Source organism: Penicillium argentinense, assembly GCF_028826775.1.
Source record: "Penicillium argentinense strain IBT 30761 chromosome Unknown utg000009l_segment0_segment0, whole genome shotgun sequence".
In the NCBI taxonomy this organism is placed as follows: Eukaryota; Fungi; Ascomycota; class Eurotiomycetes; order Eurotiales; family Aspergillaceae; genus Penicillium; species Penicillium argentinense.
The window spans coordinates 3,148,087-3,161,304 of NW_026622668.1; the positions used below are offsets into that span (position 1 = coordinate 3,148,087).

Consider the following 13,218-nt stretch of genomic DNA (forward strand, 5'->3'; position numbering starts at 1 on the left):
TTGTTCGTTTAAGCGCGAAATCTATTTGCAGTGCGACATTGTACTTTCTGCATGCATATTGCGTCGTCAAAAGTGGGGATGGGAATCTCGAGCAATAGACGTTTCACGGTTCCTAATCTCTTCGGACACCCCATCTGCAACATTTTCAAAATATCCGATCCTTGATCACAATGGCCGAGTGTGCGAGACATATCGAAAAACGAAAGCGCTCCGGTCAGGCCGCAAAGAAGTCTCTCAGATCCAGATCCAGCAAAGCACGGTCATGCGAGGCATGTCGCCGACTGAAGACAAGATGCGAGGTCTACCCCAGCACGGACCGGTGTCACAGATGCGATATTCTCCAGTACGCGAACTTCTTAAGAGGCCCATTGTACCAGCACTGATATGTCTTAGAGTCGAATGCAAATTCCCTGGTGTCGTTCGCAGTCCAGAGTCGCAAAGTCAAATGGAGAGCAAGTCGGAAGAAGAGCATCATCGTGACCTGCAAACTCGGTGGGTCTGCATCCCTCAGATTTCGGTCGACCATTGCTAACCGATGGCTAATAGACTATCTGCGGTCGAAATGGCCTTGTCGGATATCAAAGCGACATTGTCATCTAGGTCTCCCAATAATACCCAATTACAATTGGAAGGCGATCTTCTAACGTCGAAGAACTCACTAAGTCCGACGATTCCCACCCCCGAAACATCCCCATCATCCGCAGAGAGGACCGCCCGTGACGCGCCGATGAGCCTCATACAAGAAATCAAAGAAAATATGTCTTTACCAACGCAGACATCTCCACTTCGAGTCGCCTCCCAAGATGTTATCGCCAATGGGATCGTATCCGAAGATGTCGCGTGGATATTGCTGGAAGGGTAAGCATCGTTTCCGCGAAAGCCGATAGGGTTGATGCGCTAAGACAGTGGCCCTCACTTGCAGCTTCTCGAAACTATCAAGTCGTTGGCTTTTCATGAGCACAGACCCCATCGACCTCCGTTCCAAGTCATCGCTCCTCTTTGGAACGTGTATACTCGCCGGCATCCACATCACCCCGGCGTTGTACGGATCTGAAACCCACCAAAAGCTCTACAAGCATGTCTACGACATGTTGGCGCAGTCGCAGCTCGTTTCTGGTACTTCACTCGATACAATCCAGGCATTGTTGATTTTCTCCATGTGGGATCTCAGACCGACGCGGGATCATGATCATGGTAATTCGTGGTTACTAAGTGGTCTCGCTGCTATGAAGGTTATGATGATCACCCGGTTTGAGAATTTGTTCCAGGCGAGTGATGGACAGGAAGTTTCGAGGTCGCGTGAGCTTCTGCGCACGTGGAATTTGATCTGTCTTTGTCATCTACAGTTCGTCCCGGCTCTTTATTGCCCAAAGTCGAGAATAGCTTGAGGCAAACTAACGAGAGGATAGGTTTTCGATTGGCTCTGGTCGTCCACCCGTGATCTCTAGACAGTACTTCGAGGAATGTGCAAAAATTCTTAACTACGAGTCGTACAACGCGCGAGATGAGCTTGTCGTGGCTGGAGTGGAGCTATACCGGACTTTGTGGGAATTGATCAGTTCAAATGAAATTCGCACGGATAGCGTGGCTTGGCCGGAAATTGAGAGGCTTCGGAGAAGGCACGAGCACATATACCGTACGTCGATACTTATGAGAAGTAGTCGGACTTACTAATTGAGTATTTGCAGATCTTGATTCGTCCGAACCCCTTCGCTTCGCGTACTCCTGTACATATCTCATTCTAACGCGTCGGACCTTGAGGCATATCAATGAATCCCACGCAGTGGAGAAGGGCAGGTCACGGCCATTGAACGGAGAGACTCAAAAGCAGGAGTTCATACAATTCGCAGTTGGCCACTCACACCAGGTCTTGAACCTTTTCCTGTCGATGTCAGATCTCACAACCTATATTCACCCAGCTTACGAAAATCTCTTATGTTCTTTCGCCATGGTAACTCTAGCTGAGCTGGCCGACCATGTTACCAATATTTTCGAGACTACCACTTTGATGGAGCAGGCTGTCTCGCACATACAGCGTGGTGGGAAGGCCGAGCCTGTGAGTCGATGGTCGCTAAGTATTATGAAACAGCATATACTCGGTGGCAACGATGAGGAAGCAGTGATCTCTGAGGATTCAGACCCTATATATGGCATGAATGTTGCAGCTGGCGATATTTTGAGATCATGGGAAGATGTTAACTGGAGCATTGAGCAAGAGTTTCCTTCGCTGGAAGAGGTTTTCTTTGGTGGGGTATTGTGACATGTGAGCAGAAATGAGAGCATCAGTGAAATCATGATCAATTGTTCGACTTCGTTGACCAAATACCATCCTGAAAAAAAAGACCCACGCTTAAGTATCATAGCCTCATACAGATCCCCGCGTAGCATTCCTTCGGCTTTTTCGAAAAGCCCTCATGCGACTCCATGAACGGCTGATAGAGCGTAAAAGTATATCGATGAAACAGCGTCCCGATAATAAGCTGAAGCTCCATAATAGCCACATTCTGCCCAACACATGCGCGAGGCCCATACGAAAAGGGGTTGAACCCCATCTTCTGCCGCGCCGTCAAATTCAGCCAGCGATCGGGCTTAAATTCCTCGACGTCGTCACCCCAAATCTCTTGCATGTGGTGAATAGTGTATGAAGGCACTGATAGAACAGTTCCAGGCGGAAAATAGTACTCATCAAACTTGACACCGCCCCCATTATCAGCGACAATGCGCGGTAGACCAATGGCTGATGTAGAGTGTAGTCGCATGCCTTCGTCGATGCATCGACGCAGAAATGGCAAGTCCCGCACCTGGCTGTATGATGCAATATCCAGACCTGAACCTATAGCTTTGTCAAGCTCTTCCTGGAGACGAGGAACTATTGTACCAGGAGCGCTTCGCTCCCCATGCAGGATCCAGTAGAAAACAGCACAGGCGGTATTGGAAATGGTATCCGATCCTGCAATCAGCTGTGTCAACGCCTCGGCAGTCAATTCCGTTCGTCCCATAGGTTGGCCATTTGCATCCTTCGCTTGCAAGAGACGTGAGAGGATATCGTTTCGCGTATCGACGATGCCCTTCTCCGCAGCATCCAGTCGCGACGCGACCGCAGCAACCGCAATCCCGGTAAGATTCTCGACGGCCGCGACTCCCTTCATGAAGAATGGATCAGGCAGGTACCTGGCAATCGGGCGTAGTGTAGGAAGGAGGCCTAGAGTTGAAGAGACCTCGCCTCGTCGATTCAGGACTTCGACTGCCGGGCAATATGAGATCGGTCCACCCTGCGTGAACTGTACTTCGGTTTCGTCTTTGCCCTTTTCCACCATTCCGAAGGGAGCACCGAATGCTAAGTCGCCGATTATATCGAAGGCGAGGTAGCTGAACCATGGCATTGCATTGTACCGGGCATATTGGGAATTGTTCTTCTCGCTCTGGAGCCCAGAGGTCGCGATTCGGTCAAGCTGCTTTACCCATCGCTGTAGGTTGGCGGCCATATGCGGCTCAAAGGCGGCAACCGCCCGAGGCGAAAAGGCATGCGAGATGATTTTGCGCTTTCGCGTGTGCTCGGCGCGGTCGCGGACGTTGAACATGCCGGGTGTGCGAGCCACAAAGGCTTCGTAGTACTGACTAGTTCGTTGTCAGCACCATGTTATGAGCCAGCCACTTTACTTGTAAGAAGCCGGGATGGAATGAGATCATACTCTTTAAGAAAGCCATTACCATGTCCATAGACGACATTTAATCCCCTCTCATCAGCAATGGATACATGGTTGAAGCCGATGCGGACGACTTTGCCATATTTGCGATGAGCCCAGTCGATTGCGGCGTATTTCTGGCCGCTTCGAGCACTGAGTCCTATCCATATGTTGCTGAATTTTGCACTAGGTGGACCTGGGACCTTGGATAGATGCCGGTAGGTGGTGAGGTAGGGAAGTATGTAGTAGAGTGCCAGCCATAGTGGAATGCCAACGGCTACCGCCCACGGTGAGAGCAAGAGCGTCAGCTGAGCCATGTCTAGATAGTGTAAGCAGGCAGAGTACTACTACTCCGTGGGACCTTGTCTGAAATAATACTGCGTTTCATTGATCTATCGAGCGACGCTGACGGTCGCAGAAGCTTCATTTTAAAACATCTCTTGTGAGTAGACCTCCAAGGCCTTGTTATCTTCCTCCGACGGAGGTCGAAAGCAACACCGTCGGAGGTGCATGTGGAGGGAACTGTAGAGGCGACGCCACCTACGAGCTTCCAAGTCTATTTCGTCCGTATTCCTCTTGATTACAACGATCAGGATTAAGTAGAATATATTTTTCAAAAATTAAAAAGTTGGCTTTATCCCCTGGAACTGGCCGGCCAACTACTCCTTTTCGCAAGGGGTTCACCACCCGCCGAACCCGCCACCCACTAGTAACTTGGACCTGGCATGACTCAGAACCGAGAGAGCATAGTGCAACTTGTTAAGTGTGAATGCTCGTATAAGTTAACGCTCGCAAAGTTACAGTAGCTTGCAAAATCGCCTTGCGCTTTTACACACACTCTTTCTTTCTGAAGTCTAGATGCCAAGATCACGTTAACCTGAGTTGGTCAGACTAAAAACAATCCTTGACTAGAACCATTTGAATGGTATGGTAAGGAACGAGAGGATGACAACACATGTGCAACCCTAGGTACCCCTCATTTTCTGCTGCTTCTGTTGTTCAACGTCTTTCCACTCCTCAACACCCATCGTTTTAACATGCAAAAATGGCTCCGAACTTATCCCCATCGAAGCGGCAGCTGATTTGTGATATGATCGAGAGCAACCTAAAAACCACTGTTATCGCTAATACAGCAGAATGCAGTAAATAGTCTGTTAGATATATTCGTTCCAACCTGCGGATGTTCGGCAGTCCCAAGGCACCCCCAATCCTCCCCGGCCGACCCAAGAGTATCACACCACTTATTGTTAAGGCTCTCCGTGGACACCTTTCCGAAACCCCTGGATTGTATCTCGACGAGATGGCAGTTTTCCTTCGGGAGGAATTTGATGTCTGCGTGGCTAACTCCACTATCAGTCGGGCTCTGGCAGCGAAAGGCTGGTCCAAGAAGACAACCCGGAATCAAGCGAAGGAGCGAAACGCGGATTTACGAGACTGCTACCTTCATAATCTATCGGAATTTGAGTCTTATCATCTGGTCTACATAGACGAATCTGGATGTGACAACCGGATAGGGTATCGGCGAACAGGTTGGGCCCCGCTCGAAGTCACCCCGGTCCAGGTGGCCAAGTTCCATCGTGGTCAGCGATACCAGATCTTGCCGGCATATTGCCAGGACGATGTTCTTCTTTCCCGCATCTTTCGTGGTTCAACTGATGCTCTGGTATTCGAAGACTTTATTGAACAGCTTCTTCATCATTGTGGCAGATGGCCGGAGCCTAAATCGGTATTGGTGATGGATAATGCATCATTCCACCACTCTGAGCGGATAAAATGCATGTGTATGGAAGCAGGAGTTAAGCTGGTGTATCTTCCACCGTATTCTCCTGATCTGAATCCCATCGAAGAGTTTTTTGCAGAGCTAAAAGCTTTCATCAAACGGAACTGGCAGTTGTTTGAAGATGATGCGCATAGAGATTTCCAGGAATTTCTGGAGTGGTGTGTCGATGTGGTTGGCGCAAGAGAAGGAAGCGCTGAAGGCCATTTTCGCCATGCAGGTCTGACAATTGAATACCGTTGATTGACCTATTTAGACATATGGAACTAACATACATATATATTTCCATATATTTTTGCGGCTGATATTTTGCTCTGACAGTACCAGTAGATTTTTCCCTCTATTCTTGCTTATTTGTTCTGACTCTCTTTCCCCTCAAAATGATAACAAGCGTTCAGTCGGGTGGAATATACATCTGCTGGCAGAATGAGAATATTTAGATTCACCTAGGACGCCGCCTGATGGTTGTTGAGACGGGAAGTTTGAAAATCTGGCGACTCGAGCCCCACATTGCAGGCTACTGGTTGGTTCTGCTGCTGCATAATCACAACCCAGTCGCCAATAGTACGGGATCCCTCATGCAGTTCGACATCATTATATGCAATGACTGGTCAAAACGCCTTGTTCGCTGATGGGGGCGGGCGCTTAGGAAGTAGTTAGCCTTTTTCACCTTAGTGCCTTAGGCTGACAGGAAGGCGTTTCTCAATCCCTCCTCATCACCCTCTCCCGATTACTGATGAAAGGCTGAGTTCTCGACCTTTAACTACTCTTACAATTAGCGATAAATTGATATTTCTGCACCATTATCCTTGCCATATCGGCCACAGCAGTGGCACCTTCTGCTAGACAGTTGTTTTCCCACGTCTATTGAGGGAAGAAGCCATTACTCATGGCGAACATGGCGTCGTCAGCATCGTTTGGGCATTCAAATTCGGGAGCCCAGATAGGTGTGAACCACGGCTCAGTCACTTACCACTTCCACACGCCCGTTGAGGGGATAAATGAGACAAACACCAGGCCTTGTAAGCCAACAGAAAACCCAAAACCAGCCGTTAGACTCACAGATTCATTTCCAGGGAATCAGTCTCAAACCCACTATATAATCCCTTCCTTGGAAAATCGTCACTTTACTGGCCGTGAATCCACGCTAGAGGAGCTCAAACAGAAGCTTTTTCTCCAAGCCAATACTGAGAAATTAGCCTTGTTCGGACTAGGTGGTATCGGAAAAACCCAAATTGCGCTTTAGCTTGCCCGCTGGGTGAAAGCGCATGTACCAGACTGCTCTATTTTCTGGGCTCCTGCTCTTAGTTTTGAGAGTTTTGAGCAGGCTTGTTCGCAGATCGCGAAAGAGCTCCAACTTCATTGGAGTCCAGGCGGTGAAAGTGCGATGGAGATAGTGCACCGACAGCTAAGCTCTGATAAATCCGGAAAGTGGCTTTTTATTGTCGATAATGCTGACGACATAGAATTGCTTTCTGATGAGCTTGATCAGTATTTTCCATCTAATAAGCAAGGCGTGACTTTGCTCACTACTCGTTCCCGCGAGGTAGCAGTATCTTTCGCAGAGAGAGACATACTCGAGCTCCCAAAGATGACAATAGAGGAAGGGATTGTGTTTCTCACCAAGATTGTGGGAGAGGGCTCGCTTTGCAACCGAGAATCTACTATACAATTACTAGAGGAACTTGACTTCCTACCTCTAGCCATTACGCAGGCGGCTTACTATATCTCTCGACAAGATAGCACGATCACACGGTACCTCGAGCTTATGCATAAAACCGAAAAGGACCGGGTTCGTCTAGCGAGCTGGAACTTCCGCGATAGCACTCGCTACCGTCAAATGCGAAATGCTGTGACTACCACATGGTTTATCTCATTCAACCAGATCAAGAGCTCAGATCCTTCGGCTGCCGATTTGTTAGGATTTCTAGCTTACCTGGAGCCAAAGGCGATCCCGCGATCTCTTCTTCCTGCTCTTGATTCGGAAGAAGAGATAGAGTTCGCAATTGGCACACTGTGTTGCTATGGGTTCTTAACTAGAAGGGAAACTGGGGATATGTTTGATATGCATAGCCTTGTGCAGCTATCAACACGAGCATGGATTACAGAGTCACGGAAGACAGAACAGACCATTACGACTGTCATACAACATATGAATGAGACTTTCCCATCAAGTCAATATACGAATCGTGCGATATGGAGAGAGTACCTACCACATGCTGTTGGAATTCTTCAAAGAGACGAAGTTAAAGATTTGAGTGAGAGGTATATCCTACTTTCAAAGGTTGGAAATTGCGTTCTAGCAGACGGCCGAGCGAAAGAAGCTGTGTCGCTTTTTCAGGATGTGGTCGCGGTACGCAACAGAACCCTTCATGAAGGACATCCCTCCCGACTGGCGTCTCAGCACGAACTCGCACGAGCATATGAATCCAACGGGCAAATCAAGCAGGCCGTGGAGCTACTTGAGCATGTGGTCACAGTGCATGAGAGAACACTTGATGAAGAACACCCCAATCGACTGGCGTCTCAACACATACTCGCACGGGCGTATGAATCCAACGGGCAAATCAAGCAGGCCGTGGAGCTACTTGAGCATGTGGTTACGGTAGAAGGAAGAACACTTGATGAAGAACATCCCGATCGACTGGCATCTCAGCACGAACTCGCACGAGCGTATCAATCCAACAGGAAAATCGAGCGGGCCGTGGAGCTACTTGAGCATGTGGTCACCGTGGGTGAGAGAACACTTGATGAAGAACATCCCGATCGACTGGCGTCTCAACACACACTCGCATGGGCATATAAATCCAACGGGAAAATCAAGCAGGCCGTGGAGCTACTTGAGCATGTGGTCACAGTGCGTGAGAGAACACTTGATGAAGAACATCCCGATCGACTGGCATCTCAGCACGAGCTCGCAGGGGCATATAAATCCAACGGGCAGACCAAGCAGGCCGTGGAGCTACTTGAGCATGTGGTCACAGTGCATGAGAGAACACTTGATGAAGAACATCCCGATCGACTGGCATCTCAGCACGAGCTCGCAGGGGCATATAAATCCAACGGGCAGACCAAGCAGGCCGTGGAGCTACTTAAGCATGTGGTTACGGTAGAAGGAAGAACACTTGATGAAGAACATCCCGATCGACTGGCGTCTCAGAAAGCACTTGAAGACATGAAGCAGTCAATGGCGGTTGAGGTTATAGAGAACATGTACCAATGCATTCACCTTGACATGGGTACTTGATCTAGCTACTGTGTGTTCACAAATTCCACTGTGTTCGCAGTCAGGTGACTGCACCGCCCGTTTGACCCCCACATCTCACACTAAGTAGCCTAGATAGTTCCTCAATCAATATCTCCATCATCTACGATCATCATCATCACCTTCCCTCATTTCCTAGCACACTGTATATGGTTTTACGAAACAGTCATTTCTTAAAAAATGATCGGACATTCAAAGGAAAACGAAAATTAGCTATTTAACTACTAATCACTAGCGAACCGAAATGAACATTGTTACGTGTTATTACAATACTAGGTGGGATATGAAGGTAAGAGGTATCGCAAAGGCTAACTATATACGGTTAGAGTAATCTTGGCATTCGGTGTCCGGAAAGAAAGAGTGGATGTGAAAACGCAAGGCGATTTTGCAGGCTACTGTATTGTGCTTCTAGTAATCTAGTATTTATCTGATCTGACATTAGTTCACGTATTAACGCGCTCAACTATATTACTCTTCTCCATACTCGAGTCGATGACTCAAGGCATGATGAAAAGAGAATCCACAGAGTGGAAGGTGCCAAAGAATATGCCTCCCAAGGACCCAGAAGGCCCTTGGACAGACAGGTCCTCCGCGCTGTGCAATGCAGGGACCCAACTGTGGTGGACCGCCTTCGTGATCGCGGCCACCCAAACAAGGTAAGTATGAAGAAGAAAGAAAAAACGAGCAAGGTCGGGGGGGGGAACCAGGATACTTATACCCGCGATGCCGGGCGGTCAGATTAGCGTGCATCACGGGACGACGGCCATCACGGGACTTGCGGTTATAAGCGGGGCCGGTGACGCCAGCCGCCGACGGCAACCGAGCCCTCCGCATTTGCCCCGGACGCGGAGACCTTCATCTTCTAGGTGGGATGTCTTTGATTTCCTTTTCCTCACAGCTACACAATTCTCACAGAATGGCGTCTAGAATTATTATTCGACTGCCATGGCGGACGGTGGGCGTGCCCAGACGCGTCGCTACATGCCCTACTCCGTACGCACGACGATGGGGAAGCTCTATTTCACAACGGCCAGGGTCGGATAGGTATGAAGACACTTCATAATGAATTGGGTTCTCAATTTGAATGGAGTGTAACTAATAATGATTGCTACAGGGTTCATTTTCCCGGTGCCGTCGACAGCAAGTTCACTACCAACATGTCTTTCCTTAAAGCCTCCGATCTACCTGCGATTCCTACATATCGAGTAATGGACTCGGATGGTGAATTGGTGGATAAATCACGTGGGCACCCAGATGTTTCAGACGAGGAGGTCTTGACATGGTACAAGAATATGCTGACAGGTGTGTGGAATGCTCCTATCCGAGACAAACGAAAGGATCATGTTATTGACCATGTATAGTGAGCGTGATGGATGTCGTTATGTTTGAGGCACAGAGGCAGGGCCGTCTGAGCTTTTACATGGTACGCTATTGGTCCTACTGCTCTAATTAAAAGAAGGCTGACACAATCTCGCAGGTCTCTGCTGGTGAAGAAGGTATTGCCGTTGGCTCTGCCGCAGCGTTGACTCCCGACGACGTGGTGTTCGCTCAGTACCGCGAGGCAGGAGTTTTCCAACAGCGCGGATTTACTCTCAAAGACTTCATGGGTCAGCTTTTCGCCAACGTCAATGATACCGGAAAGGGTCGAAACATGCCTGTTCACTATGGGCAGAATTATCCCCGCATGGTAAGTGATCTTGCACGTACATATATATTCAACAAAACATCTAACGCGAATTAACCTAGCACACCATTTCCTCCCCCTTAGCCACCCAAATCCCACAAGCGTCCGGTGCAGCCTATGCCCTCAAATTACAGGATTCACAGAATCCCGATCGCTCGCCCCGGGTAGTCGCTTGCTACTTCGGCGAAGGCGCCGCCAGCGAAGGTGATTTCCACGCCGCATTGAACATCGCCGCAACTCGCTCATGTCCGATTGTCTTCATCTGTCGAAACAATGGTTACGCTATTTCCACACCAACTTTGGAACAATACCGCGGCGATGGAATCGCCAGCCGTGGTGTCGGATATGGAATCGACACCATCCGAGTCGACGGAAACGACGTCTTCGCCGTCTACGAAGCCATGCAAGAGGCCCGTCGACGGGCACTTAGTGACGGCGGACGACCGGTCCTGATCGAGGCGATGAGCTACCGCGTCTCGCACCACAGTACCAGCGACGATAGTTTCGCGTACCGAGCGCGTGTGGAGGTGGAAGACTGGAAGCGTCGTGATAATCCGATCATTCGACTCCGGAAGTGGCTCGAAAATAAGGGACTCTGGAGTGAGGATCAGGATAAGGAAATGCGGGATTCGCTGCGCAAGGCTGTTCTAAAGGAGTTTGGCGAGGCGGAGCGCGAGAAGAAGCCCCCGCTTCGGGAGGCCTTTGCGGACGTTTATGAGGATATCACTGAGGAGGCGAGGGAGCAGATGAATGAGCTTAAGCGCATTCTGGAGACTTATCCTGATGAGTATGATCTGAGGCCGTACAAGGATGGGGCAAAGGGCTTGGATTAGAATTGAGGCCTCACGTTGATGGGTCCTCTTTAACGAATGAAGAACATATAGAGGAATACACTCTGCAAGGTCACTCTCCGGCCGCGTCATGAATATTGCATCTGCCAACTCTTTGATTAAATCGTGTAATACTGATTTTATTGTAGTTTATGTAAACGGCGGATCTGTGAATTGCGGAGTGCGGTTAGCTTTTCCGTTCATAGTTTAGTGCCCCAATACGACGTTCTGTAACTCCCCTTGGCCGCCTTGACATAAAAGACCCGACCTTGCCCTTCCCACGTCTTTTGCTTTTCTCCCGTCTCTCCGTCCTGTCTATCTTGCACTCATCGCCGCCCCCTGTATTGCTCCTTGACCCCACCGAAAACTGCGCTTTGGTCTTCAGCCCGACGCACTGCCCCTCTCATTTCGCCGGAGATGCCGCTCGATCTGACACCTCTGTCTTTGGCTGCTCACCTCGTAAAACTAGTAAACCGTGAAACGCACTACATAAGCAGGAGGCTGAGCTGAGCTGAGCTGGAGTGCCATGTACATTTGGTATTTGACGCAAGCTAGGTATTCCTGGTAGTTTTGTAGCCCAATCCAATAATTTAAATGCCATTTAGAGTTAGGAGCTATTATTTTCATGTAGCTACAGTGAGCTTCAGCCTAGTCCTTCTGATCTCTATCACCCAAAGCGAATGTATACTGATGAGACAATCCTACAAGGACGCTATCACCAAATAATCACGCAATGAGTCAGCCCAAGAAAGTTGTTCCTCACCAAGGGACTAACACACAGCAAACTTCCCCTGAATGCGGACTCATACCTACTAGTAGGTACTCTGGTTCAAGTTCCCCTGTACGCGAAGTAAATATAATTTTGTTTCTAGAGTCAACTGAAGCTATTCTTGATGCAGATCATTCATCGTAAAAACACTCGATGTGAGGTAAGAGGGATTAGCTTGACTCGCTAAAAGCCGAAAAGTTTAATGGATTACGATATGAATCGACTAAATACAGATATTTAGAGAAATCTGTAACTGGGAAAGTCAGTTAGATATTTGCCGCTAGAGAGTACTAGTGATTAATGAGCTTTCTGCTGTAGTCTAACCGAGACTCCTGCCTTTAACCCAGGGTATTCAATCGCCACATCTGACCAAAAAAAGAAAAACAAAACAGGTTTTTCTTCTTTTCACGTCACCGGTATTTGGGCATCTTCAACAGACCACCGTTTGCCTTATTTGACGTAAACCTAGCCTATCCAGTTCAGACTTCATACTCCTGCTATCTTGTTTGGTCTTGGATCATTCTGCCGAAAGAGCCCCGATCCATCTCCACTAGAAATTATGGGGAGATTGTTTTATCCAGTATATACGAACATCGGATCAGTCGTCTCGCTTTCATAAAACCCGAGCATTGAGTCAGAGCCCATTTCATCCCAGAGACGCCAAAGTGCCAACTGGGCACATTTCATCCACCCCGGAAAGACAATGTCATCGTCAGGCCAGGCCTCACCAACATTCACATATCTTTTTTTCTAAATCTCGATTGAATTGCTCTGGGTCATTCTTGGCTTCCACGGATATCTGAGAATGTCTGCAGAGACTCTTCGTCGATAATCATACACATTGCATAATCGGTCCCTGTATCACGTGCCCCATATTCTTTGACCCATTCTTCGAAAGGTGATCGAATTGAGTCAATAGATGCCCTATTGAACTGTCCTGCGTCTTATATGATAATTGAACTCAATATATCGCAGAGCGTTGGAAGGATAGCAGGGTCGACTTCGTGTTCTCCGAATTCAGTAGCTGAAGCGAATTCGTTACGAAGCCCCATTTTCATACAAGCCTCGATATATGTGACGGCGTTTTGAAATGCTGTATCGGACTGGGCGGAGTAGGTGGTGTGATAGATGACATATCCCCAGCGTCCTTGATATCTACCAGCAAGAGCATCATAGAGGAACCCAGAGTTTCCGGGTGGTGCTGTGA

General features: G+C 48.6%; 4 protein-coding genes across 4 annotated transcripts; 3 read left to right on the forward strand and 1 right to left on the reverse strand.

Annotated features, from left to right (window-relative positions):
- Positions 1 to 562: 562 nt before the first annotated feature.
- N7532_008765 (fungal specific transcription factor domain-containing protein) lies at positions 563 to 2,260 on the forward strand (the record flags this gene model as incomplete). The annotated part of the gene is made up of 4 exons (XM_056621257.1): positions 563 to 840; positions 923 to 1,345; positions 1,410 to 1,636; positions 1,689 to 2,260. The coding sequence occupies 4 exons, from the start codon at positions 563 to 565 to the stop codon at positions 2,258 to 2,260; spliced, it is 1,500 nt and encodes a 499-aa protein (XP_056472063.1).
- A 97-nt stretch (positions 2,261 to 2,357) lies between these two features.
- Positions 2,358 to 4,003, reverse strand: N7532_008766 (cytochrome P450; the record flags this gene model as incomplete). Its single annotated transcript, XM_056621258.1, has 2 exons — positions 2,358 to 3,618; positions 3,693 to 4,003. 2 exons carry the CDS (start codon positions 4,001 to 4,003, stop codon positions 2,358 to 2,360), a joined length of 1,572 nt encoding a protein of 523 aa, XP_056472064.1.
- A 3,051-nt stretch (positions 4,004 to 7,054) lies between these two features.
- Positions 7,055 to 8,710, forward strand: N7532_008767 (uncharacterized protein; the record flags this gene model as incomplete). The annotated part of the gene is made up of 1 exon (XM_056621259.1): positions 7,055 to 8,710. One exon carries the CDS (start codon positions 7,055 to 7,057, stop codon positions 8,708 to 8,710), a length of 1,656 nt encoding a protein of 551 aa, XP_056472065.1.
- A 934-nt stretch (positions 8,711 to 9,644) lies between these two features.
- Positions 9,645 to 11,245, forward strand: N7532_008768 (thiamine pyrophosphate-dependent dehydrogenase E1 component subunit alpha; the record flags this gene model as incomplete). Its single annotated transcript, XM_056621260.1, has 5 exons — positions 9,645 to 9,772; positions 9,843 to 10,030; positions 10,090 to 10,151; positions 10,206 to 10,415; positions 10,475 to 11,245. The coding sequence occupies 5 exons, from the start codon at positions 9,645 to 9,647 to the stop codon at positions 11,243 to 11,245; spliced, it is 1,359 nt and encodes a 452-aa protein (XP_056472066.1).
- Between the last annotated feature and the right edge of the window lie 1,973 nt (positions 11,246 to 13,218).